The following is a 25,344-nucleotide window of genomic DNA, read 5'->3' as shown; positions in this document are numbered from 1 at the left end:
GCAGGCAGTGCTTGCTGTGGTCCTAGGGTGGTGGTGGCCAAGGGATAAGCTCCTCTGCTTGTGGAAAGGGGAGGGAAGAGTGGGAAAAACTTTGTCTTATGGCTTGGGTGCTAGCGCAGGCACAGTAGAATAGAGCACAAGGTGGAGTCCTTAAGGTTTCTGACTCTAAGCCCTGGTGCCCAGATGGCATTTTTGCACCTGCCTAGGACTGGGAGGAACTCACTACTCTAAAGGGAAGAACACAGCCTGGCTGGTAGTGCCATCTCCTGACTGTAGAGTACCTTAAGTAAACATAGGTGGTAACCAAGCAGTGGTTACCCCAGGCCTTGGGTGAGACTCAGTGCTGTGCAAGCTTCACATCTGACCCAGCACAGTCCAGTGGTGGTAGCCACAGGGGTGCTTGTGTTGCCCCATCTTCAACTCCAGGCAGCTCATTACAGAGAGACTCCATTTGGTTGGAGAAAGTAAAGGAAGAGGAGAAGGATTTCCACCTGGTAATCCAGGAAATTCTTCCAGTTCTTATCCAAGACCACCATTGTACCTCTGCCAGTCTGAAAGAGCCCAGCATCACTGGGCTTGGGATGCCCCCTAATGCAGATACAGTCACAGTGACAAAAACACCCCACAACACCCAAATCCCTTTGATTAACTGGAAAGCCTTCCCAAGAAGGATGAATACAAACAAGCCTAGACTGCCAAGACTACAGTACATATATAACTCTTCAATGCCCAGATACTGGTGAATACGTACAAGCAGCAAACCATCCACAAAAACACACCCTTAACAAACAAACTAAATAAGGCACCAGAGATCAATCTTGGAACAAAAGAGGTATGTGACCTTTCAGATAGAGAATTCAAAATAGCTATTTTGAGGAAACTTAATGAAATTCAAGATAACACAGAGAAGGAATTCAGAATCCTTTCAAATAAATTTAACAAAGTGATTGAAATAATTGTAAGAAATCAAGCAGAAGTTCTAGAGTTGAAAAATGCAAATGGCATACTAAGTAAGGCATCAGAGTCTCTCAACAGAAGAGTTGGTCAAGCAGAAGAAAGAATTCGTGAGTCTGAAGATAGGCTGTTTGAAAATACACAATCAGAGGAGATGAGAGAAAAAAAATTTTTTAAATGAAGCATGTCTACAGGATCAAGAAAATAGCCTGAAAAGGACAAATCTAAGAATTACTGGCCATAAAGAAGAAGAAGAAAAAGAAATAAGGGTAGAAAGTTTATTCAAAGGGATAATAAGAGAGAACATCCTAAACTTGGAGAAAGATAACAACATTCAAGTACAAGAAGGTTATAGAACACCAAGAAGATATAACCCAAATAAGATGACTTCAAGACAGTTAATAATCAAACCTGAAGGTCTAAAGAAAATGTCTTACAAGGAACAAAGAAAAGAAAAACAAATTACACGCAATACAGCTCTAATACATCTGACCACAGAATGCTCAGTAAAAACCGAGAGTGGTATAACATATTTAAAGTACTAAAGAAAAAGACTTGTATCTTAGAATAGCATATCCAGCAAAATAATTATTCAATATGAAGGAGAAAAACTTTTGTAGACAAATAAAAGCTGAGGGATTTGATTAACACCAGAACTGTCCTACAATGACTAAGAAAGGAAGTTCTTCAATTCAGAAACAACAAAACAGTAATGAGTAATAGGAAGTCATCAGAAGGTTCAAAATACACTGGTAATAGCAATACACAGAAAAGCACAGAATATCATAATTCTGTTATTGTGGTGTGTAAACTACCAATATTTTGAGTAGAAAGGGTAAAAGATAAGAGTTCTACCAAACATTTCAAGAACTAATACCAATCCTACTTGAACTATTTCAAAAAAGAAAGGCCAAATTCATTCTATGAGTCCAGTATTGCCCTGATATCAAAACCATACAAAGATACATCAAAAAAGAAAACTGCAGACCAATATCCCTGATGAACATTGATGAAAAAAATCCTCATCAAAATACTAGTAAACTGAATTCAACACATTTAAAAGATCATGCATGCATCATGGCCAAGTGAGATTTATCCCAGGCATGCACGGATGGTTTAATATATGCAAATCAATCAATATGATACATCATATTAACAGAATAAAGGACAAAAATCATATGCTCATTTCAATTAATACTGAAGAAGCATTTAACAAAATTCAGCATCCCGGCTGGGCGCAGTGGCTCATATCTGTAATCCCAGCACTCTGGGAGGCCAAAGTGGGTGGATCACCTGAGGTCAGGAATTCAAGACCAGCCTGACCAACATGGTGAAACCCCATCTCTACTAAAACTACAAAATTAGCTGGGTATGGTAGCACATGCCTGTAACTCCAGCTACTTTGGAGGCTAAGGCAGGAGAATCGCTTGAACCCAGGAGGTGTAGATTGCAGTGAGCCAAGATCACACCATTGCACTCCTGCCTGGGCAACAAGAGTGAAAAACTGTCTCAAAAAAAAAATTTTTTTTCAGCATCCCTTCATGATTAAAAAAAAAGCAAAAAACTGAATATAGAAGGAACATACCTCAACACAACAAAATCCATATACAACAGCCCACACTTAGTATCATACTGAATGGGGAGAAACTGAAAGCCTTTCCTCTGAGATCTGGAAAAAGACAGGGATGTCAGTTTCATCACTGTTATTCAACATGGAACTAGAAGTCCTACCTAGAGCAATCAGACGAGAGAAGGAAATAAACGACATTCAAACTGAAAACGAAGAAGTCAATTTATCCTTGTTTGCAGATGATAAGATCTTATATTTGGAACAACCTAAAGACTCTACCAGAAGACTATTAAAACTAATAATCTCAGTAAAGCTGCAGATGCAACATCAACATACAAAAATCAATAGCATTTCTATATTCCAGCAGCAATCTCAAAAAGAAATCATGAAAGTAATCCATTTATAATAGCTACAAATAAAATAAAAGACCTAGGAATTTACTTAACCAAAGAAGTGAAAGATGCCTACAATGAAAACTATGAAATATTAATGAAAGAACCTGAAGAGGACACAATACAATGAAAAAATGTTGATGTTCAGGGATTGGAAGAATTAGTATTATTAAAATGTGCATACTACCTAAAGCAATCTACAGTCAATGCAATTCCTATCAAAATACCAATGACATTCTTCACAGAACTAGAAAACACAATCCTAAAATTTATGTGAAACTATGAAAGACCCAGAATAGTCAAAGCTATCCTAAGCAAAAAGAACAAAACTGGAGGACTCACATTACTTGACTTTAATTTACACTACAGAGAGATAGTAACCAAAACCTCATGGTACTGGCATAAAAACAGACACACACACCCATGGAACAGAATAGAGAGCCCAGAAACAAATTTGTACATGCACATTCAACTCATTTTTGACAAAGGTGCCAAGAACAGACACTGTGGAAAGAATAGTCCCTCGAATAAATGGTGCTGGGAAAACTGGATATCGATATGTAGAAGAATGAAACTAGCCCCCCATCTCTTACCGTATACAAAAATAAAATCAAAACGGATTAAAGACATAAATTTAAGACTTTGAACTGTGAAAATACTAAAAGAAAACATTAGGGAAACTCTTCCAGTCATTAGACTAGGTAAAGGTTTTTTGAATAATACCTCACAAGCACAAGCAACCAAAGTAAAAACGGACAAATGGGATCACTTCAAGTTAAAAAAAACTTCTGCACTGCAAAGGAAGCAATCAACAAAGTGAAGAGAAAGGTCACAGATAAGAGAAAATATTTGCAAACTGTCCATCTGACAAGGGGTTAATAACCAACATTTGTAAGGAGCTCAAACAACTCTATGAGAAAAAAAATCTAATAATTCAGTTTGGAAATGGGCAAAATATCTGAATAAACAATTCTCAAAAGAAGACATACAGATGGCAAATAGGTATGAGAAAATGTGCTCAACATCACTGATCATCAGAGATATGCAAAACAAAACTACAATGAGATATTACTCCATTTAAGCTTGGCTTTTTTGGATAAATTCAAAAGACAGGCAATAACAAATACTGGCAATGATGCAGAGAAAAGAGAACCATCATACACTGTTGGTGGAAATGTAAATTAGTATAATCATTGTGGAGAACAATTTGGAGGTTTCTCGAAAAACTAAGTAATAGAACAACCATATGACCCAGGATTCACACTGCCAATATAGATATATACCGAAAAGAAAGGAAATCAGTATATACAGGAGATATCTGCCCTCCTATATTTATTGCAGCACAATCCATAATAGCTAGGATTTGGAAGCAACGTACAAGTCTATCAACAGATGAATGAATAAAGAAAATGTGGCACATATACACAGTAGAATACTAGTCAGTACTCCTGAAAGTACTGTTCAGTGTACTCCACTGTATAAAATTCCAGTTTTATCCATGTTGTTACAAATTATTTGTAACAAATTATTTGTAACAACATGGATAAAGCTGGAGATCTTTATATTAAGAAAAATAAGCCAAGCACAGAAAGACAAACTTCAGATGTTCTCACTTATTTGTGGGAGTTAAATATTAAAACAATTGAACTCATGGAGATAGAAAATAGAATGACGGATAGCAGAGTCTGGGAAGGGTAGTGGAGGAGGAAGGAAGTAGGAATGGTTAATGAGTACAAAACAGTTAGATAGAATGAATAAGATCTAGTATTTGACAGAACGATAGGGTGACTACAGTCAACAATAATTAATTATACATTTTATAATAACCAAAACAGTATAAGTGGAATGTTTGTAACACAAAGAAAGGATAAATTCTTCAGGTAACAGGTAACCAAAAAGAATAGAAAACTGAAATGATAACTATTGCTGTACTTCTCTCCCAGAACGTCCTCTCCTTTGTTCCCAAGAGCATTCTTCTTATTATTGATATGGCTAAATTCTCCTGTTCTCAAGAATTTCTATAATTTCCCCCCTTAGTGCTGAGGTGCTCCTAAAGTCTCACAGGAAACATGATTGCAAGGTTTTCGAATGAGTCAAGCAACATGATATTGATTTCTCTTGCCTTCTCAATAGATACAAAATAAAGACCAGGCAAAACTGTTCACTTGTGGGTAGCCTGCAGGTACACACATACAACCATATGTGTATACCCATACACACAACCACACATAAAGATTTCAATTTCAGAGAAAATTTCTAGTTGCAGTTGAGTTTTTCAAGATTGTTGCATGAAACATCTTCACTTTTTAGCATTTTCATATAAAGTTGGGAAATTTATATTAACCCAAACAATTTTACCTAATTTTCCTTTTTGTTATCACTTTAATCATCCTCAGGGTATTAGGACGCATGACAGAGTCACACAGAAACATTATTTCTCCACTTCAATGCATTAGAAGAAATTTAATAATGAATCTAGGATCTAGTTATATTAAGAAATCCAATAGAAGGGGGAAATCACTTATAAATTAATCATGTTACTTAGATAGATAGTTCATTTTTTAAAAAAATTCTAGGGCAGGTGTGGTGGCTTATGCCTGTAATCCCAGCACTTTGGGAGGCCAAGGTGGGTGAATCACCTGAGGTCAGGAGTTCGAGACCAGCCTGGCCAACATGGTGAAACCCCATCTCTACTAAAAATACAAAATTAACTGAGTTTGGTGGTGTATAACCGTAATCCCAGCTACTTGGGAGGCTGAGGCAGGAGAATCACTTGAATCCAAGAGGTGGAGATTGTGGTGAGCCGAGATCATGCCATTGCACTCCAGCCTGAGCAACAAGAGTGAAACTCCATCTCAAAAAATAATAATAGTAAAAACTCTAGGACTTCCCCAAACTAAAGTCTTCCCCAGTAGAAGAATCAATATGACAGAATTCCGTTTAACTTTATTTGTATATCTCCTAGAGCAGTGATTCTGAAACTTTGTGCCTCAGAATTACCTAGGAGGCCTACCTCCAGAGTGTCTGTCAGTAGGTCTGGGTGGGGCCTAGAAATTTGTGTTTTTAAGAAGTTTTCAGTGATGCAGCTTCTGCTGGTCCAGAAACCACACTTTGGGAACCCCTGCCCTCAAGTACACAGTACAATGCTAGGCACAGAGCAACTACTCATACATTCAGAACCAAATTAAATTATTTGAACTATAGTGACGGCAGGATAAGATTTGACTCATACAGATTCTTAGGCCAGTATTAACCACGTTTGTGGTTAGTAAAGTGGTTTTAAAAGGGTTTTCCTATGTTATAGACATAGTTTATAATCTTAAGATCTGCCCTGTCCTGCCTTTCCAGGATATTCTAATCGAGTTGGTGAAAAGCTAGTATAAGTATGGTCCTGGGATTTTTATTGTAGAAACTTCTTTTGACTTGCAATCTGATGTGACTCAAGATCACAGAATACCAGACCATGCAATTATTTAGCAGCAGAATTATCTTGCTATATCCTTCGCCCCTGCTAAGGGTCTTTACTTTTGCTGACCCCAAAAGAAGAGAATTTATACCATAAGACTGACAGTCCTACAGAACTGAGAGTCCTCTATCAATGGCCAGAGGCAACCCTACCTCCTTATTTTCATCCCCTTTTGATAAAGAAGGGATTATTCTCAGCATCCACATACTGGGAAATATTATTGGCATTATTCATGAAACAACAGCCAGGACAGTGACCCCAGGAGTTCTGCTCATAATGACCTGCTTAGTGGGCACCCTTAAAAGATTTACTACATCAGGTTTTTATTAAGGCACCTCTTCCAGGCTATTGTTCTTTTCATAGGTATCACAATGGTTTCCTCAAGCAGTTTTAAAGTGGAAATTCAAAAATGTCAAGCATTTCTCCCCCACTCACCACTCCTCTCTTTCTTTTCCCAGGTTGTGATGAATAACTTAAGCCCAGCCTGGAAATCATTCAAAGTATCCGTAAATTCTCTATGCAGTGGAGACCCAGACCGCAGGCTAAAGGTCAGAAATCTGTGTCCAAAAAATGTGATTTTTTTAAAAATGCATTTAATCCTCCTCTTCCTTTTCAAAATAATATTGACAAACCCAAAGTTTTCTTTACAATGTACCCAACCCTCTCATCTTTTTTTTTTTTTTTTTTTTTGGAAGTTGGAATTTTTCTTTTCTTTTTTTTTTATTGCATTTTAGGTTTTGGGGTACATGTGAAGAACATGCAAGATTGTTGCATAGGTACACACATGGCAGTGTGGTTTGCTGCCTTCCTTCCCCTCACGTGTATCTGTCATTTCTCCCCATGCTATCTCTTCCCACCTCCCCACTCCCCCGTCCCTCCCCCATTTCCCCCCAACGAACCCCAGTGTGTAGTGCTCCCCTCCTTGTGTCCATATGTTCTCATTGTTCAACACCTACCTATGAGTGAGAACATGCGGTGTTTGATTTTCTGCTCTTGTGTCAGTTTGCTGAGAATGATGGTTTCCAGATTCATCCATGTCCCTACAAAGGACATGAACTCGTCGTTTTTGATGACTGCGTAATATTCCATGGTGCATATGTACCACATTTTCCCTATCCAGTCTATCACCGATGGGCATTTGGGTTGGTTCCAGGTCTTTGCTATTGTAAACAGTGCTGCAATGAACATTCGTGTGCATGTGTCCTTATAGTAGAATGATTTATCATCCTTTGGATATATACTCAGTAATGGGATTGCTGGGTCAAATGGGATTTCTATTTTTAGGTCATTGAAGAATCGCCACACTGTCTTCCACAGTGGTTGAATTAATTTACACTCCCACCAACAGTGTAAAAGTGTTCCTGTTTCTCCGCATCCTCTCCAGCATCTGTTGTCTCCAGATTTTTTAATGATCGCCATTCTAACTGGTGTGAGATGGTATCTCAATGTGGTTTTGATTTGCATTTCTCTAATGACCAGTGATGATGAGCATTTTTTCATATGTTTGTTGGCCTCCTGTATGTCTTCTTTTGTAAAGTGTCCCTCTCATCTTTTAGCATCTTGATGGAAGAAACTAGGGCTATTTCTTCTGCTGGAGCCATTGAAGCTCTTCTGCTGGAGCCATATGAAAATCCAAAATAAATTCCAACTATGTATGTCAAGAGGCAAAACCCATGTCTTCTGAAAGACAAAACTAAGGCAGTAAGTTCAGGGCATAATTGAGAGTTATAAAAATGAAAATAGTGTCGTATCAATTATCTACTGTTGCATAGCAGAATAATGCAAAATTTAGTAGCTTAAAACAAGATGCATTTATTTAGCTTATGATTCTGAGTACTGGCAAGTTGGTCTGAAATTTTGTCCCTCAGAACCACCTAGGAGGCCTACCTCCAGAATGCCTGTCAGAGTGTCTAAACTAATCTAGGTAGTTCCTCTGTTGGTCTTGCCTGGACTTTCTCAAGCATTTGTGGTCAGCTACCCATGAGCAGAGTGGTTCTTCTAGGGGTTGACTGGCTGTCATCTGGAAGGAGAGGAGGGATGAGGCCATACAGCTCTCATCATCCAGCAGGCCAGCTTGGACTTACAAACACAGTGAATCTTAGGGTTCAAAGAATGCAAGAATGGAACTCCATAAGATCTCTTTACAGCCTAGGCTTAGAACTCACACCAGTGACTTCCTCCACAGTCTAGGTCAAAGCAAGTCACACAGTCATTACAGATTTAAAGGGAGAGGAGATAGACTACATGTCTCTGTGAGAGAAGCTGCAAAGTATGGTAGCCACTTTTTTCAATCTATCACAAAGGCTTTTTGAGCACCTTGGGAATGTAAAAGTTGGAAGAAAATACACATTCAGAATAACCAAAGGAAGACAATAGGTTGAATCCCAGAAGCAGACTTCAGGAGATTTTTTTTTTTTTTTTTTTGAGACGGAGTTTTCGCTCTTGTTACCCAGACTGGAGTGCAATGGCACGATCTCAGCTCACTGCAACCTCCGCCTCCTGGGTTCAGGCAATTCTCCTGCCTCAGCCTCCTGAGTAGCTGGGATTACAGGCACACGCCACCATTCCCAGCTAATTTTTTGTATTCTTAGTAGAGATGAGGTTTCACCATGTTGACCAGGTTGGTCTCCATCTCTTGACCTCGTGATCTACCTGCCTCGGCCTCCCAAAGTGCTGGGATTACAGGCTTGAGCCACTGCGCCCGGCCCAGGAGATATTTTTTATAGTCCATGCTCTGGCCTTTCCTCTACCTTGAAAGTCTAAAAGTTCTGTGTTGTCAATGGCCCAGAGTTGATTCAACCAATTAAGGGTAATTAAGCAAATTTACCGGAGACAGGTGCTTATAAACTAAAAGGCCAATTGATTAATATTCAGTGAAAAACACAACTATCAAGCAGACTTGGCAGTCATGTCAGCTTCACTAGGGCATTTTCTTGTGGGCAACCCACAGAGAAGACAGTCATCAGAAAGGTGCTGTGATTGCCTGAATCACAGCTGGATAACTGAGACAGTTAATGGCTTCAGATTCTGAAAACCAGGAGTGCCTCCGCTATGGAAGTAATGATCCATCAGGCAGACTAAACATTCATGTTGACTTTTCTGGGCAACCAATCCCCTGGAAAGTGTTACCTGGGCACTGATGATGTTTGCCTTAGTAGCTTTACATTTTCCTCACTACTTTTGCCCCACAAACCTTCTGACAGATATAATTTTTTGATTCATTGGTATGATCAGTCAGGTTAGAATCCCATCTAATTGGTTAATCCTAAGATCTTTAAGCTGGCTTTATATGTCTTTGCTTAAACCCATTATATATGAGGTTTGCAGTTGAACTCTTAGCAGACATGTTCACTTCCATGTTCTTGAGAAGCAACTCAGAGTTGTATCTGATATCTCTCCTGTAAGAACCAAGATATTTTCAAGCCTCAACCCCACTGGAAACTTTCAAGCCAAAATCAAGATTCCAGGCCATTTGGTCCTTCATGTGGAAGCTCCTATGCAGAATGGCCAAGAGCTGTAACTTTAGGCATAGGATGGCAGTTACCTATAATTTGAGCAGCACCCTCCTATTCCCAGGGAGATAATTGACCCTTTAGGGGCCAGAAATAAAATAATATTTCTTTTAGCTATGAATCAGCTTTTTATGAGGAGTGATTAAATAGATAAAAGGAGAGAGTCATCTGTAAGTGAACAAATACAAATGCAAAACAGGAACACTTGGTGGCTTTTTGAGTGCTCTGATGCGTGTAGAGGAATATGTGGGAGCTAAGAAGACAGATAGATGATAGACAGGCAGACAACAGAGGAAAGAAAATGAGAGAAAAGAAGAATATCAGAAGGAAGAATAGAGGAAAAGAAGGAAGAAAAGAAGGGAAGAAGAAAGGAAGAAAGGAAGGGAGGAGGGAAAGATCAGGGTTTCTTTACACATGCACTATTGACATTTGGATTTTGCTATGGGGAACCGTCCTGTGCATTGTAGGATCCTTAACAGTAGCCTTAGCTACTAGATGCCAGTAGTGTTCCACCCCCATCACATACACACACACACACACACACACACACACACACACACACACACACCCTGCTTCTTGTATCAGTCTAACAACCAAAAGTGTATTCAGACATTGCCAAATGTTCTCTGGACGGTAAAATCACTTGTAGGAACTTAGATGAATCTAGAAACCACCATTCTCAGCAAACTGACCCAAGAACAGAAAGCCAAGCACCGTGTGTTCTCACTCATAGGTGGGTGTTGAACAACAAGACCATGTGAACTCAGGGAGAGGAGCATCACACACAGGGGACAGTTGGTGGGTAGGGGAGAGACATTGGGGGATGGGGAGGGTGGGGAGGGATAACATGGGGAGAAATGCCAGATATAGCATGCACCTAAAGTAAAATAAATAAATAATTTTTTTTAAAGTATTTAAAAAAAAAAACTACTGGTATGGTACATCAAACTTATACATTAGAGTCATCTGGTAGCCTTGTTAAACCCTCAAGGACCTATAAAAATGTTTTAATTTTTTTTTTAATCAGAAGAAGAGAATGGACATGTAAGATTAACTAAAATATTCTAATTTTTTTCTTGTATCAGAAAGCAACGAACTTTTTAGAGTCCATGAGAATCTGTTGTGTTGAGGGGCCCATGAAAGCAAAAGTGCCTAGGGCCAATGAAAGTCACACTGTGTTCTTATCCCAAACGTCATTATCATCTCATCAGAAAATACTTCAGTATGTATTGCTAACAGATAATAAATCTTTCCATTATTAAAAGTATAAAACATTCTTAAGAACACTATACTTCCTTAATGCCATCAAATATTCTGTCATTGTTTATGTTTGCCAGAGCCTCTCATTTATTAAACAATTGTTTCTATTTGTTCATTTTTATTTATTTATTTATTTATTTATTTATTTATTTATTTATTTTGAGATGGAGTTTCGCTCTTGTTACCCAGGCTGGAGTGCAATGGCGCGATCTCGGCTCACCACAACCTCTGCCTCCTGTGTTCAGGCAATTCTCCTGCCTCAGCCTCCTGAGTAGCTGGGATTACAGGCACGCGCCACCATGCCCAGCTAATTTTTTGTATTTTTTAGTAGAGACGAGGTTTCACCATGTTGACCAGGATGGTCTCGATCTCTCGACCTCATGATCCACCCGCCTCGGCCTCCCAAAGTGCTGGGATTACAGGCTTGAGCCACCGCGCCCGGCCTATTTGTTCATTTTTAAATGAAGATTTAAACAAAGTCTAAGCACTGCATTTGACTGAGATGTCTCTGAAGCCTCCATTAATCAGTTCATTCTTGCTCCCTCTTTTTTTTTCCTCTTGTAATTTACTTAGTAAAGAAATCAGGCTGGTTTGTCCCAATAGCATTTCTCACTTTCCATGTTTCCTATAAATGGGTATTTGGAACTTGATCAGATTTCAGGGTCTGTTTTCTGGCAAAAAATGCCCCAGTATTATTAAAAATTTATGAAGTTTTGATGTATTTGAGTGTTTCTATCTATTTCCGTTATTATAATTCCCTTGCAATCTTAAGTTGTCCCATATTTGGCCAATAAAAACTTTTTTCAAGTTGGCTGTTGAATTATTTTAATATAAACTTAGTAATGTTTAATAACATCCTTGCTTTCTGAAATGAATTTTTAAGCTAAATCAATTTTACAGTTCTTTTTCTTTATTATATATATATTTCTATGGATGCAGAGCCATATTTTAATGTCTCTTGAAATCATCCCACTCCATTGTAAGACCTCTAGCCCATGGAACAGTCAGATTCATTTGTTTTACTTTGTTTTCAATTTTTAGATATTTTTTTCAAATCTAATTTTATCTTATATTAAAGGTTTACATGTCCAAAGTTAAAACTGCAAAACAGTATATTCACTAAAGATTAGCTTCCATTCCTGACTCTGCTACCTGTTACCCTCATTTTGCAGAATATTTTATATGTTGCATTTTGTAGCATACTTTAATACCTGGTAGAGCTAGCCATACCCACCTCTGTATTCCTTGCCTTTTTAAGGTTTTTCCTGGATATTTTACCTGTTTTTTTCATTGAGCTTTATAAACAACTTACTTAATACCAGAAAAAGAAAACCCAAAACTTGATAATATTTTATTGAGATTGCATTTAACTTGTGAATTAAGCAGAATTTTCTCTTTATAATATTGAGTCTTCCTATCCTAGAATATGGCATGTATTTTCATTCATTTAAGTCTACTTCTGTGTTTTGCAGGAGTGCTTAATGTTTTTTTCTCTTATTTTCTATGTACCTGTTAGAACTTCTGACTATTGTTTGTATATATGAAGGTCATCACATTTTTTCTTAAACTAATATTTTTAAGTTCTCTTATTGTTTATAATAATTTCCCCATTAACTTTGTTTTTTTTCTTTTCCTTTTTCCTTTTTTTTTTTTTTTGTCTGAGACTCTCCCAGGCTGGAGTATAGTGGCATGATTTAGGCTTGCTGCAACCTCTGCCTCCCAGGTTCAAGTGATTCTCCTGCCTTGGCTTCCTGAGTAACTGGGATTTCAGGCATGTGCCACCACACCCAGCTAATTTCTATATTTTTAGTAGAGACGGTGTTTCACCATGTTGGCCAGGCTGGTCTCAAACTCCTGACCTCAAGTGATTCACCCATCTCAGCCTCCCAAAGTGCTGGGATTACAGGTGTGAACCACTGTGCCCAACCTGTTTTTTTCCCAAATATGTAATCACACTACTTGAAAATGCAGATAGTTTTTATCTGTACCCCTTTTTTTCTTCTAATACCCTCAATGTGAGAGATGGTAGTGGAGGTAGAGGTCCACCTTGTCTTATACATGAACATAGTAGAAAATTCTACAGTGTTTCCCCATTAATTTTGACAGATATTAAGTTTTTTGTAGAGGCAGAGCCTTGCTATGTTGCCCAAGCTGGTCTCAAGCTTCTGGGCTCAAGCAGTCCTCTCCCTCAGCCTCCTAAAGTACTGGGATTTCATGTGTGAGCCACTGCATCCAGCTGGGATGCATTTTTTAATGTAACTCTAAAGGTGTCAGATGGTCAGTGCTTTCTCAGCCACATCTACTGAGCCTTAAATACCTATGATATTGAATACAACTAAATACCTTAAATATTCAGATAATATTCTTGCTAGTTATGGTAACCCTAGAGACAACACCACAACATGCTAAAATGTCTTCTGAACTATACAAAAGGCATTACACTACCACTTTCTGTGGCATCCTAGACATGTCATATTCTAGGATAAAAAGACCCAATAAATATTATTTCTACGGCACGTTAGAGTTTATAAAGCCCTTACCAAAATCATAATTTCATTTACTTCTAACTACATTGTGAGGTAGGTTCCATTGTCTTCATTTTACAGATGAGGAAACTGGGACTCATAAACCCATGTTGTTAAATGTCAAATTCAATACTGTTTTAATCAGATTGCACTGCCTCTATTTTATTGTATAATACTTATTAGAAAGTAAATCATCCTGATAAGCACATTTCTTGACCTTTTCTACCAGAATGATTTATTTATCATTATTTAATATTTAAAAGAAGTAAGATTTGTCTGTATGTAACATTTCATAAAGTGAGACACTAAAGGAAGATCTCTCAGTAAAACTATAACACAGGGCTTACTTATCAATGTATGATTTTAAGAAAGCATGTACCTTTTGATTCTAGGAAATATGGCATTAATCATTTTCTTTGATTTGATTAACATATTGTTAATACCGAGAACATCTTCTTTGGGAGGCAATGCTAATGTTCAGAATAGATTCTTACAGAGTGTTCTTAGAGAAGAAAAAGGTGAGAGGGTACTGTCAGCAAGTATTTATTCACAACCCAATTATGCCTAGCACTGTGGAAAAGTGTCATGCCAGAACAATCTTGAAAACACCATATAAGCACCCTAAGACCATTTAATCATATATATTATAGGGCCATTTTCTATCTTTCTCTAATTTTCAGACCACACAAGTAATGTGGATATTTCCCCTATACAAAGTTCATCAGGCATTCGGAGTATGGTTGAAGGGGAAACTAAGGTGATAGTACCAGTTGTTTCTGGATCAGTTCGCCCCTATGCCTTATGTAGGAGAGAGGCCCGGGTTATTAACTGAGACCATGGCACAGCAAAGGAAATAGCAGAAGAGGAGGAGGAACAGGTCCCAAAAGTCCAAGCAGAAGTGAGTAAGACACTGGAACCCACTAAGGGGTGAAAGGAGGCCCAAATACAAGTCTCAAGCAACCCCTGAGTGACATTTCACCCGTAATTCATCTTGCTTGTTCTTTGTGCTCTCTGTCTTAGGCTACCATACCTGGTTGATTTAAAACAGCCATGTTCTTGAGTTGCCTTCCGACACCCCCAAAGCTGGATTCCCAGACAATCAGAAAAGTGTTCTATTAAATCAGAATCCCACACTCAGGGGTTCTGGAATCTTCATTTAACAATTTTCATAAACAGTGCTGGTACAAGCCATTGGCCAAGCACATATTGAGAATTTTTTTTTTTTAAGTTGCAGGATACATGTGCAGAATGTGGAGGTTTGTTACCTGGGTATACATGTGCCATGGTGGTTTGCTGTACCTATCAATGCATCATCTAGGTTTTAAGCCCCACATGCATTAGGTGTTTGTCCTGATGCTCTCCATCCCCTTGCCTCCCACCTCCCAACAGGTCCTGGTGTGTGATGTTCCCTCCCTGTGTCCATGTCTTCTCATTGTTTCACTCCCACTTATGAGTGAGAACATGTGGTGTTTGGCTTTCTGTTCTTGTGTTAGCTTGCTGAGAATGATGGCTTCCAGATTCATCCGTGTCCCTGCAAAGAACATGAACTCATTGTTTTTAATGGCTGCATAATATTCCATGGTGTATATGTGCCACATTTTCTTTATCCAGTCTATCATTAATGGGCATTTGGGTTGGTTCCAAGTCTTTGCTATTGTAAATAGAGCTGTGATAAATGTATGTGTGCATGTTTCTTTGTAGTATAATAATTTATAATCCTTTGGGTATATACCCGTAATGGGATTGCTGGGTCAAACGTTATTTCTGGTTCTAGATACTTGAGGAATCATCTCACTGTCTTCCACAATGGCTGGACTAATTTACACTCCCACCGACAGTGTAAAAGCATCCCTATTTCTCCACAATGTCACCAGCATCTGTTGTTTCCTGACTTTTTAATAATCACATTCTAACTGGCATGACATGGTATTTCATTGTGGTTTTGATTTGCATTTCTCTAATGTGCAGTGATGATGAGCTTTTTTCATGTTTGTTGGCGACATAAATGCCTTATTGGGAGAAGTGTCCGTTCATATCCTTTGTCTACTTTTGGATGGGGTTGTTTTTCTCTTGTAAATTTGTTTAAGTTCCTTATAGATTCTGGATATTAGCTCTTTGTCAGATGGTTAGATTGCAAAAAGAGAAATACTGTCTTTCTACTGATTCTCTAAACCTAGCTGACTCGCTACAGGCACCACCCTTATGTAGTTAAGCACTGTTTCTAATGCCTTACTATGAAGCTGAGTGTATATGTATATACATATGTATATGGGTACATTCTGTTCTTCCTCCTATAAGAAATCCTTAACATCTGTCTTTTGATTACATCCAACTATTCATATCTTTCTCATTTCATGAGTGACCAGGCTGTCTTCAATTGAAATGGTATTTTCTCCACAAATTAACTATGTTTGCTTTGTCCTTTCTGAGCCAGACTGACACACTACTGCCAAATGGATTTGAGTCCATTCAGAGTTTGCCTTGGAACTTCCCCCTTTATTTCCATCCCCATGTGACTCTTAACTCCTGGGTCCCTACTTACCTCTTATTTTGTCTCTGATCTTTTAGAATTAATTGCATGTTTGTTTTCTTTCTGTTTTATGCTGATTTTTTTTTCTAACAAACCTTCTAGCTCTTACTGCTTGGAAAGGAAGAGACAAGTTCCAACCCCCAGATCTGAATCCTTGACATTGGCCCCAATTTAGCGCTGTAATTCCCCCAAACCAATAGAAAGGGCTTTAATCATTAGATACCCCTTAAATCACATAAAAATTTCCTGACTATTAGTGCAAACCACAGGCAGTTGGAATTGAGGAGTCCACTGCCATGTTCAGTATTGTTGGAAACACCTGGAACAAAGAACCTGACATTTTTAGGCAATTGAAAGCAATTTCACCTTCTTCTCTGTGTGCCTTATATTTGTAAGGGAAAAAAAAATCCTTGGATGGCTTATGGTCCTCTTGAGTTTTCTTGAGATCTGGTCAGATTCAAGTGCTTTCTTTATAGCCTTCTGGACTCAAGGGCTGCTGCTTTTGTGCCTGTCAATAGTTCATTCTGCCTAAATGTCCTGGAATTTACCTGATTGCAGACTCATTGAGGTGTCTCTATATTGGATCAGCCGTAGCACAGGAATTCTTGAGTCCACTTAACTAAATGGCACCCCTGAACACAGCAGGCTGCCTCTAGTGAAATTGGAAATCAATACTGCAGCATGAAAATGCAGTAGCCAGCTCAAATAGTGTTAAATCATGCAGGAATCAAGGAGGCTTCTGAATTGAGAAAAAAACTACACATTCTGTCAACTTTAATCATTCTTTCTTTCCATTAATGTTACCTTATTTTACAGATTAGGAAATTAAGAATCTGTGTTTTAACAAATTGCTTATAATTACAGAGCTTAGTCTGCACAGCCTTAGTTTAAACCTGGGTGTCTTCTGCTCTATAATATCTGCTCTTCACTATTTTAAAAACAGCTAATATTTACTGAGCATTTACCAGGTACCAGATACTGTGATGGGCACTTTGATTACATTTTCTCATTGAACCCTGTAATTATCCTAGGTTAAGCAATGCTGCAGTAGCAAAGAGCCCCTGTGTAATAGAAGTTAATTTCTTGCTCACATAACAATCAAAAGTAAAACTTTCACATCAGTGTTTGCCTCTCCTTCATGAAGTAATTCAGTAACTCAGGTTGCTTCTATCTTGTGGCACATCCATATCTTAGGGAATTATTTTTGTTTGCATCCAACAGGCAGAAGGGGAAAAATGTGAAGAGGGCTCTCTCTAAAAGTTTTAACTGAAAACAACATCTAGCATTGCTGCCTATATTCCGATAAGTAGAATTCAGTCACATAGCCACAGTAAACTGCAAGAGAAAGTGGGAAATGTGGCCTAGTAGGATGTCTAGAAATAGAAGAAAACAGATTTTTGGTGAATTGGCTGGCTCTTCCATGGGGAGATACTCTTATTATCCTCATTTTGAAAATGGGAAAACCAAGGCTAATAAAGATTAAATAACTAGCCTAACTTCACAGAGCTAGTAAGTGTCATTGAAAGGACCAAGTCTTTATGACTCTGGAACCTAAACTCCATACCAGAACCTAAAGTCCAATAAAACTTTCCATGACGATGGAAATATTCTATATCTGCACTGTTCAAAAGAGTAGCCACTACACACATGTGGCCAAGGCAATTCTTTCCCAACCTCTCCTCTCCTTCTCTTCAAGCCTCCTTCTTATTTTCAGTCTTCCCATTCTGGTATCCCATCCCTTTTCTTCAAAGAAACATCATTCTTCCCATCCACCAAGGAGAAAATTCTGCCCATTCTTCTGTCAAGCCTCTGCTGCTAATGGGACCCCTCCTCTGCCCAGTCTTTCATGACTCCAAATGGGAAGGAATGGGCTCTTCCACATATGAGGTCAACACTTGGTGCTTCAATGTCAAAATAATTTTTTCATTAGTGAGAATTAGGTCTGATTTCCTCACTATCTAAAAAGAAAGCCTACCGTGCCAAAGGAAGTGCTAGTTTGTTTGGTTTTTCCAAGAAACCATATAAACTGGTCCTACATAAAAAAGAATCTTGGGAGTTAGTGTTTCAGTGGTGAAAAAAGAAGTCGGAACAAAGATGGTGGTAATCCTCGCACTACAATGTGAATATACTTAATGCCAAAAAGCTGTACATTTAAAAATAAATGGCAAATGTTATATTATCTATCTTTTAACACAATAAAAATTAAATTTAGAAAAAATATTTTTCCTATGCACATGACTTAGAACCTGCTCCTTGTGAAACCACTGCCTGACGTTATTGTACTAAAGTGTGTTTAACTCTTGCCTAAAGCTGGCATACCTTACCTATAATGGCTCTTGCTCTCTCTCAGCAATCTGGGATGAGGGTATGGCCGCTCCTAAGTTATTCTTTCTTTTTTTTTTTTTTTGAGACGGAGTTTCGCTCTTGTTACCCAGGCTGGAGTGCAATGGCACGATCTCGGCTCACCGCAACCTCCGCCTCCTAGGCTCAGGCAATTCTCCTGCCTCAGCCTCCCGAGTAGCTGGGATTACAGGCACGTGCCACCACGCCCAGCTAATTTTTTGTATTTTTAGTAGAGACGGGGTTTCACCATGTTGACCAGGATGGTCTCGATCTCTTGACCTCGTGATCCACCCACCTCGGCCTCCCAAAGTGCTGGGATTACAGGCTTGAGCCACCGCGCCCGGCCAAGTTATTCTTTCTGACTCCCAAATTCCTCCCTTTTGGAAACCTTTGTGGGCAAAGGATGAGTTATTTCCTTGCCCAACCATTATGAGGGAAGAAGCAAAAAGAGGCAGCACAACTTGGCCAAACTGTTTTTTTGGGAAAATTGTCCATGGTCCTGCTCTGTCTTTGATTTTTAAAAAAATGTTTTTTAAAAAGTCATCTTTGGAAAACATTTTGCAAGTCTGAACTAAAAGCATGAAATGCTATTCAGTGCCCTGATGAAGTCTCTGGTTGAAAGTAAAGAGGTGGCCCTCTTATTACCTGGGTGAACACTGCCCTGCTAGCGAGCAGGTACATCTAAATAAATTGTAATTGCTGCAACTGGAAGTAGTTTCCTCACATTATTTAATCCATTTGCATCCCTTTCTGCACTGAAAATGGATAGCTAACCAGTTACTGGGAAGATGCTTGGGGAAAAATGGGACCTGAATAAAGTTGCTTAATGATAAAGGGAAGGATTATTCTGAGTAGAAATTCTGAGAAGCCTTCAATGCAGTTTTGTGTCAGAATTCAAACTGATGGAACTCACTGCTCTGGCTAAATAATGCTGTGTTCTGGTAACACTGGTTATGCTGGTTGCTCTTAGTTGATTGTTTATTTACTTAAAAATATTTTTAATATGAGTTACTCTATAGTTTATTGCACTACTTTGTTCATGCAGAAACTGAAAAAGTTGCCTTAAGATGTCTATTTTTGTGCTTTTGAAATTTTTTTTTTTTTTTTTTTTTTTGAGACGGAGTTTCACTCTTGTTACCCAGACTGGAGTGCAATGGCGCGATCTCGGCTCACCGCAACCTCCGCCTCCTGGGTTCAAGCAATTCTCCTGCCTCAGCCTCCTGAGTAGCTGGGATTACAGGCACGCGCCACCATGCCCAGCTAATTTTTTGTATTTTTAGTAGAGACAGGGTTTCACCATGTTGACCAGGATGGTCTCAATCTCTTGACCTCGTGATCCACCCGCCTCGGCCTCCCAAAGTGCTGGGATTACAGGCTTGAGCCACCGCGCCCGGCCTGAAAATGTTGTTTTTAACCAAGCCTTGTCAATAGGAAGGTTCCCACCAAACTGGGTTGACATCCTAAGAGGACTTTTCATTGAGTTAGCTTCTGTAAGGGCATTCAACTTCTCTCCCACATTTTAAACATTAAAACAGAATGTTGTTTAAAAAAGAAGAAAACATCACAATCTGCAGCCATCCTGGGCTTTTTTTTTTTTTCTGGAAAGTATTGTCAGTAGACCCATCCAATAAAACATGAAGAGACCTGTCTCTTAGGAAGAAGGCCAGCTTTCATAAAGAAAGAGTCCTTGAAGCAAAGGGAAATGGCCCTTTCTTAGATGCTTGGCAGAACAATCCCATAGACCTTCCTTCTCAGGAACTGGAGGAGGTATCAGCATATCCCCAAAGATATGGCGCTCATAAGATTCCACCTGTCTGCAGTGTTTGTACTTACCAAAAAGATTAAGGAAGGCCAGAACTTTGTGTGGAGCACACAAAACAAATATCAAGAAACAGCAGAAAAGAAAGTTAGAATGACCATCAACCCCACCTCCACCCATGCAGTTTACAAAGAAACCAGCTAGAGATGAAGAGATGCCTCCTCATGTTGGAGGCCCCTCATGCTGTGTGACTCCAGTCAGGGCCCCCATCTGACGGGGTCTAGTCTTCAGCTTCTTTGCTGGTACAGAAACTCAGCTTCGTCCAATCACTCAGACCTGGTGGGACCTGGAAGAAATTACTCCTGCAAAAGGCTGATGCATAAATCAGGAGGCCAACATAGTAATTCACAAAAAATTTAATAAAATATAAATAAAATTAATTTGGCAAGAACGGTAATTATCAAGCTCCATACAGGGGACCTCTTTCCTGATACCTGAATACTTATGAAGCAAAATTAGCAACCAAAATATGTGATCTGGTGAGCATAGAAAAATCAAGGTGAGGACACATGAGGAATCTGGAGAGAGTCTACTTTGGTCAGCAGTTATGACTCAAAGACTCAAAAGTCTAAAGAGCCTGATTAAGTTAATAAGGTGCTTGGTCTTAAAAATACAGATAATTCTAGGCTTTCATGTACTCTTTAAAGCTATCTCTGACTCCCAACTTTTGAGGTAAGCCACAGCATGTCTTGTCAATGTATAATTTTCAAGAAGTTAAAGGTATGACACTCATTGAACTATCAAATGAATATATACCAAAAATTTCATTCAACTCATTAATTAATAAGGTAACTAATAAAAAGATAAAACTTCTCCAAGAGCATTCTGGGGAATATAGTTTGCATAGTCTTTTTCTTTAAACAGGACTAAGATTTCTAGATACAAAATTCATTATGGCAATAAACCATAAACTTCAAGGTCATCTTTACACCAGAAAGAAATCATTGCATCATATACAAGTTTAACATATATAACTTTCCAGAGTCTGAACTCTCAATTATTAAAAATAAATAGTGAATAGCAGAAACAAACAATTGTAAATTCTTATAGGAAAATATATCATCCTTGGATGGGCCTATTAAATTATGATTAAGTGGGGCATTATAAGGGCTTACAGTCACACTCTTGGACTTGTTTTCAGGTTGTGGATAATGTTTCTTAACAGATTCAAGTAGCTCCTGAGCTCAGATTTCTACAAGATCCTGATATATGCCTGAAAGTCCCATCTGTCCCTCTTCATTGCCTCTGCATCTCTGAATAGCTGGAATGTTCTTAATCTTCACGTGTCAACTCAAAACTGAAGCACTCAGAGATGCCTTCCCAGGCTATGTTGTTCATACATACATTCCTTCAGTTACTCTTCATCTCATCACCGTAGTAATCTCCCTTATGGCACTTACCACCATCTGTGATTATGTTGTTTTCTTGTTTACATGTTTATAGTTTGAGTCCTATACTGAAATATAAGTGCCAAGGTCCATGGGAAAGGAGCTGGACTATCTAATGCACCTCTATATCCTAAGCCCCTAAAACAGTGCTTGGCGTATAGTAGATTCTTAATAAATATGTGCTTAATGGATGGATGGATGGATGGACAGATGGATGGATATATACAGAAGCCCATAGTTACACTAACTCGATACCATTTATGACATTGTACCAGATTTTTGCTATTTGGTCTCACCTTTTAAAGACACCGAGAAAAACTCTCTTATCTACTCCCTCTTATTTCCACATATATTGACGCTAGTAATTAGGTTAATTAGGTTAATGTTTCTATCACGTCAGTTATGACCTCAGACACTTCCTTTAATTTAAGACAAGTCTAAATTCATCATGGAAGTTTTCTTTCCTCATTGTCATGTCTCGGAGAAAACCCCACTGCCACTCATTTATCGCCGTATTTTCTCCTAACAGTTTTTCCCTTAAATTTAAACATACCTTTCCCTCCATTAGCCATTAGGGACTTAGAAGAAGGAAAGGAAAGAAAGGAAGAGTCTGGAGGATGAAGCAGCCAACAGAGAAAAGCAGTCCTTCAGGAATGAGGGGCTGGAATGCAAGTCACAAAAAGAAGAACAGTATTGTGGTTATATCTGACTCTCACAGCATACATAGCTTTTGGAGGAGAAAGAGGCCTAAAATCTTAGAAAAGGATGGTGAAGCAGCCTTGTGGATTTTCTAAATTTCAGGTCATTTTTATTTCACTGGCATATTTTATGGTTTAGTACTTTGCTTCTTTGAATAGTTCCTAGGATGGCAAGGACCAAGTCTAACACCAGCAATGATAAATCCTGGTTTGCCTTTAAGCAATGAAATTTTTAATGTAATAAATCAGGAGAGGGATGTGGGGTGAGTGAGACAAACAGGATTCAATTAAATCTTAAGGTGGGTGAAAAAAGAAAGAGCATCCTTTGGATTCTGATCCTCAGAACTTTTTTTACAACCTACTTGTCTCCACCCACCTGACCCCCAACTTTGCTTTCATTTCCAGTAGCAATTAAACTTTTACTCAAACATTGTGCTGAGCACACAGCATACCTGATTGCGCTGGTATTTAAAACACTTCATGGCAGCTATGCCATGGAAGAGTAAAATCACTAAATGGACTTGTCAGGAAGCATTACCTCCAGCTCATCTCCCCTGCAGACCAGCTGGCCTTCTTCTAAGCTCTCTTACAATGCAATCACCCCTGCTACTCCCAGTAATCAAACTGACTCTTGAAGGCATGTGATGTAACAAACCACAACAGAACTTAGGACAAGGTCAGCATATGATCTAGAATAATATTGTCAAACTTTAGCAACATCAGAATCTCCAGGAAGGCTTGTTGAAACATACATCATTGGGTCCTAACCCCAGAGTCTCTGATTCAGTAGGTCTGGGGTGGGGCCCAAGAATCTGCATTTCTAACAAGTTCCCAGATGATGCTGATGCTGCTGGTTCAGAGTTCACGTGTTGTAGAGAATCACTCATATAGAATAGTCAAGAGGCAGTCTCAACAATACATTTCCCTCAATTCACCCCTCTCCACCTTAAAAAATTTTTTTTTTTGAGACGGAGTTTCGCTCTTGTTACCCAGGCTGGAGTGCAATGGCACGATCTCGGCTCACCGCAACCTCCGCCTCCTGGGTTCAGGCAATTCTCCTGCCTCAGCCTCCTGAGTAGCTGGGATTACAGGCATGTGCCACCATGCCCAGCTAATTTTTTGTATTTTTAGTAGAGACGGGGTTTCACCATGTCGACCAGGTTGGTCTCGATCTCTCGACCTTGTGATCCACCCGCCTCAGCCTCCCAAAGTGCTGGGATTACAGGCTTGAGCCACCGCGCCCGGCCAAAATTTTTCTTTTTTAAAAAAAAAATTTTTTTAATTGCATTTTAGGTTTTGGGGTACATGTGAAGAACATGCAAGATTGTCGCATAGGTACACACATGGCAGTGTGATTTGCTGCCTTCCTCCCCTTCACCTATATCTGGCATTCCTCCCATGCTATCTTTCCCCACCTCCCCACCCCCCGTCCCTCCCCCATTTCCCCCCAACGGACCCCAGTGTGTAGTGCTCCCCTTCCTGTGTCCATGTGTTCTCATTGTTCGATATCTGCATCCACTGTTTCCTTTTTGTGAAAACCAGTTTATCTACCCAGTTCACTCCAATTAATCGTATTACTCAAAGACTCTTTCCCAGAGTGTTTTAAAGCTAGAAGGAAGCTTTGGAGTCATCTCTCAATTGTTGCTTCTTAAATCAACACTACTGACATTTGGAGTTGGATAATTCTATGCAGTGGAGGACTAGACTGGGTTTTGAAGGATGTTTAGTGAGCCTCTATCCACTAGTTGCAAGTGGCACTCCCCAACCCGACCCAGTGGTTATAAACAAAAATGTTTCCAGAAACTGCCAAATCACCCTTATCAAGAACCAAAACTCTAGTTAATTGTATCTTTACTCTCTCCCTCTTTGTTGGGATTTAAAGGTGAAAATTCATTGCATGTCTTCCTGAGTTTGGGCCAGTTGAGGTATAAAAAGAGAACTCAAAAACATGGCCTTTAGAATATAATTTAACTGCTGCTAAAGCTGTCCTCAGTGCACAAATAGGAATGCTTTTCCTGGGAGATGTTTAGATTGTCATTAACAATAGGTGAATGATCTCTGGCTTTAAACTAACACAGGAACAGAAAACCAAATACTACGTGTTCTCACTTATAAGTGGAAAAGAGGGGAGCAACAGACACTGTGGCCTACCTGAGGATGGAGGGTAGACGAGCAGAAAAAAATAAAAAAATAAAAAAAACTATTGGGTACTAGGCTTAGTACCTGGGTAAAAAAATAATCTGTACCAAAAAAACCCATGACACAAGTTTGCCTATATAAAAACACACCCATATCCATGAACCTAAAATAAAAGATTTTTAAAAAAAGAAAAACAATAGGAGAGCAAGCCCATAGCTAATCTTAGGTAGGGAAGAAAATAAATATATAAATACCAGGTGAGACTGCAGTGGCAAAACTAAGGCAGTGGATCTCAACCTTGGGTTCATATTAGAATCACTTGAGGAGCTTTAAAAACCGCTGGTTCCTAGATCCCACCTCAGACCTATTAAATAGAATTCCTGAGTATAAAGGACAAAACATCAGAAATTTTTTAAAAGCTGCCAAGGTGATTATAATGTGCAGCCAAAGGAAAGAACCACTGCTTAACTTAACAGACTGGGAACATTAAATACTTTGTTGGATTTTTCTTGAGGGTATTAAGAAGACAGCCCTAGTCTGATACAAGATCTCTCAGTGTTTCTTAAGACTTTTTCAGTCACAAAATTCTGCTGGTGTGTTAGTTACATAAACATAATAGGCCATGAAATACCTGTGGGCTTCAGAGAAGACTTCCTGGGAGAACTTTGTGTCTAAGCCAGGAACTTGAACATATGTGCAAAGACCTGGAAGTTTGTGGTCAATAGGCTCAGTGCTGCAGCATTTCAAC

At 39.0% G+C, this 25,344-nt stretch overlaps 1 protein-coding gene across 3 annotated transcripts in view; it reads left to right on the top strand.

Annotated features, from left to right (window-relative positions):
* CPNE4 (copine 4) overlaps positions 1–25,344 on the top strand; it is a 488,529-nt gene that overhangs the window by 349,752 nt on the left and 113,433 nt on the right. For all 3 annotated transcript variants that reach the window (XM_074405452.1, XM_074405453.1, XM_074405454.1), the window contains exon 7: positions 6,841–6,930. In XM_074405452.1, the coding sequence (XP_074261553.1) occupies positions 6,841–6,930 (90 nt within the window). The remainder of the gene's footprint in view (positions 1–6,840; positions 6,931–25,344) is intronic.

Source organism: Saimiri boliviensis, chromosome 9, assembly GCF_048565385.1.
Source record: "Saimiri boliviensis isolate mSaiBol1 chromosome 9, mSaiBol1.pri, whole genome shotgun sequence".
NCBI lineage: Eukaryota > Metazoa > Chordata > Mammalia > Primates > Cebidae > Saimiri > Saimiri boliviensis.
Note: the sequence above shows the minus strand (reverse complement) of the source record. Positions and strands in the feature narration are given on the sequence as shown.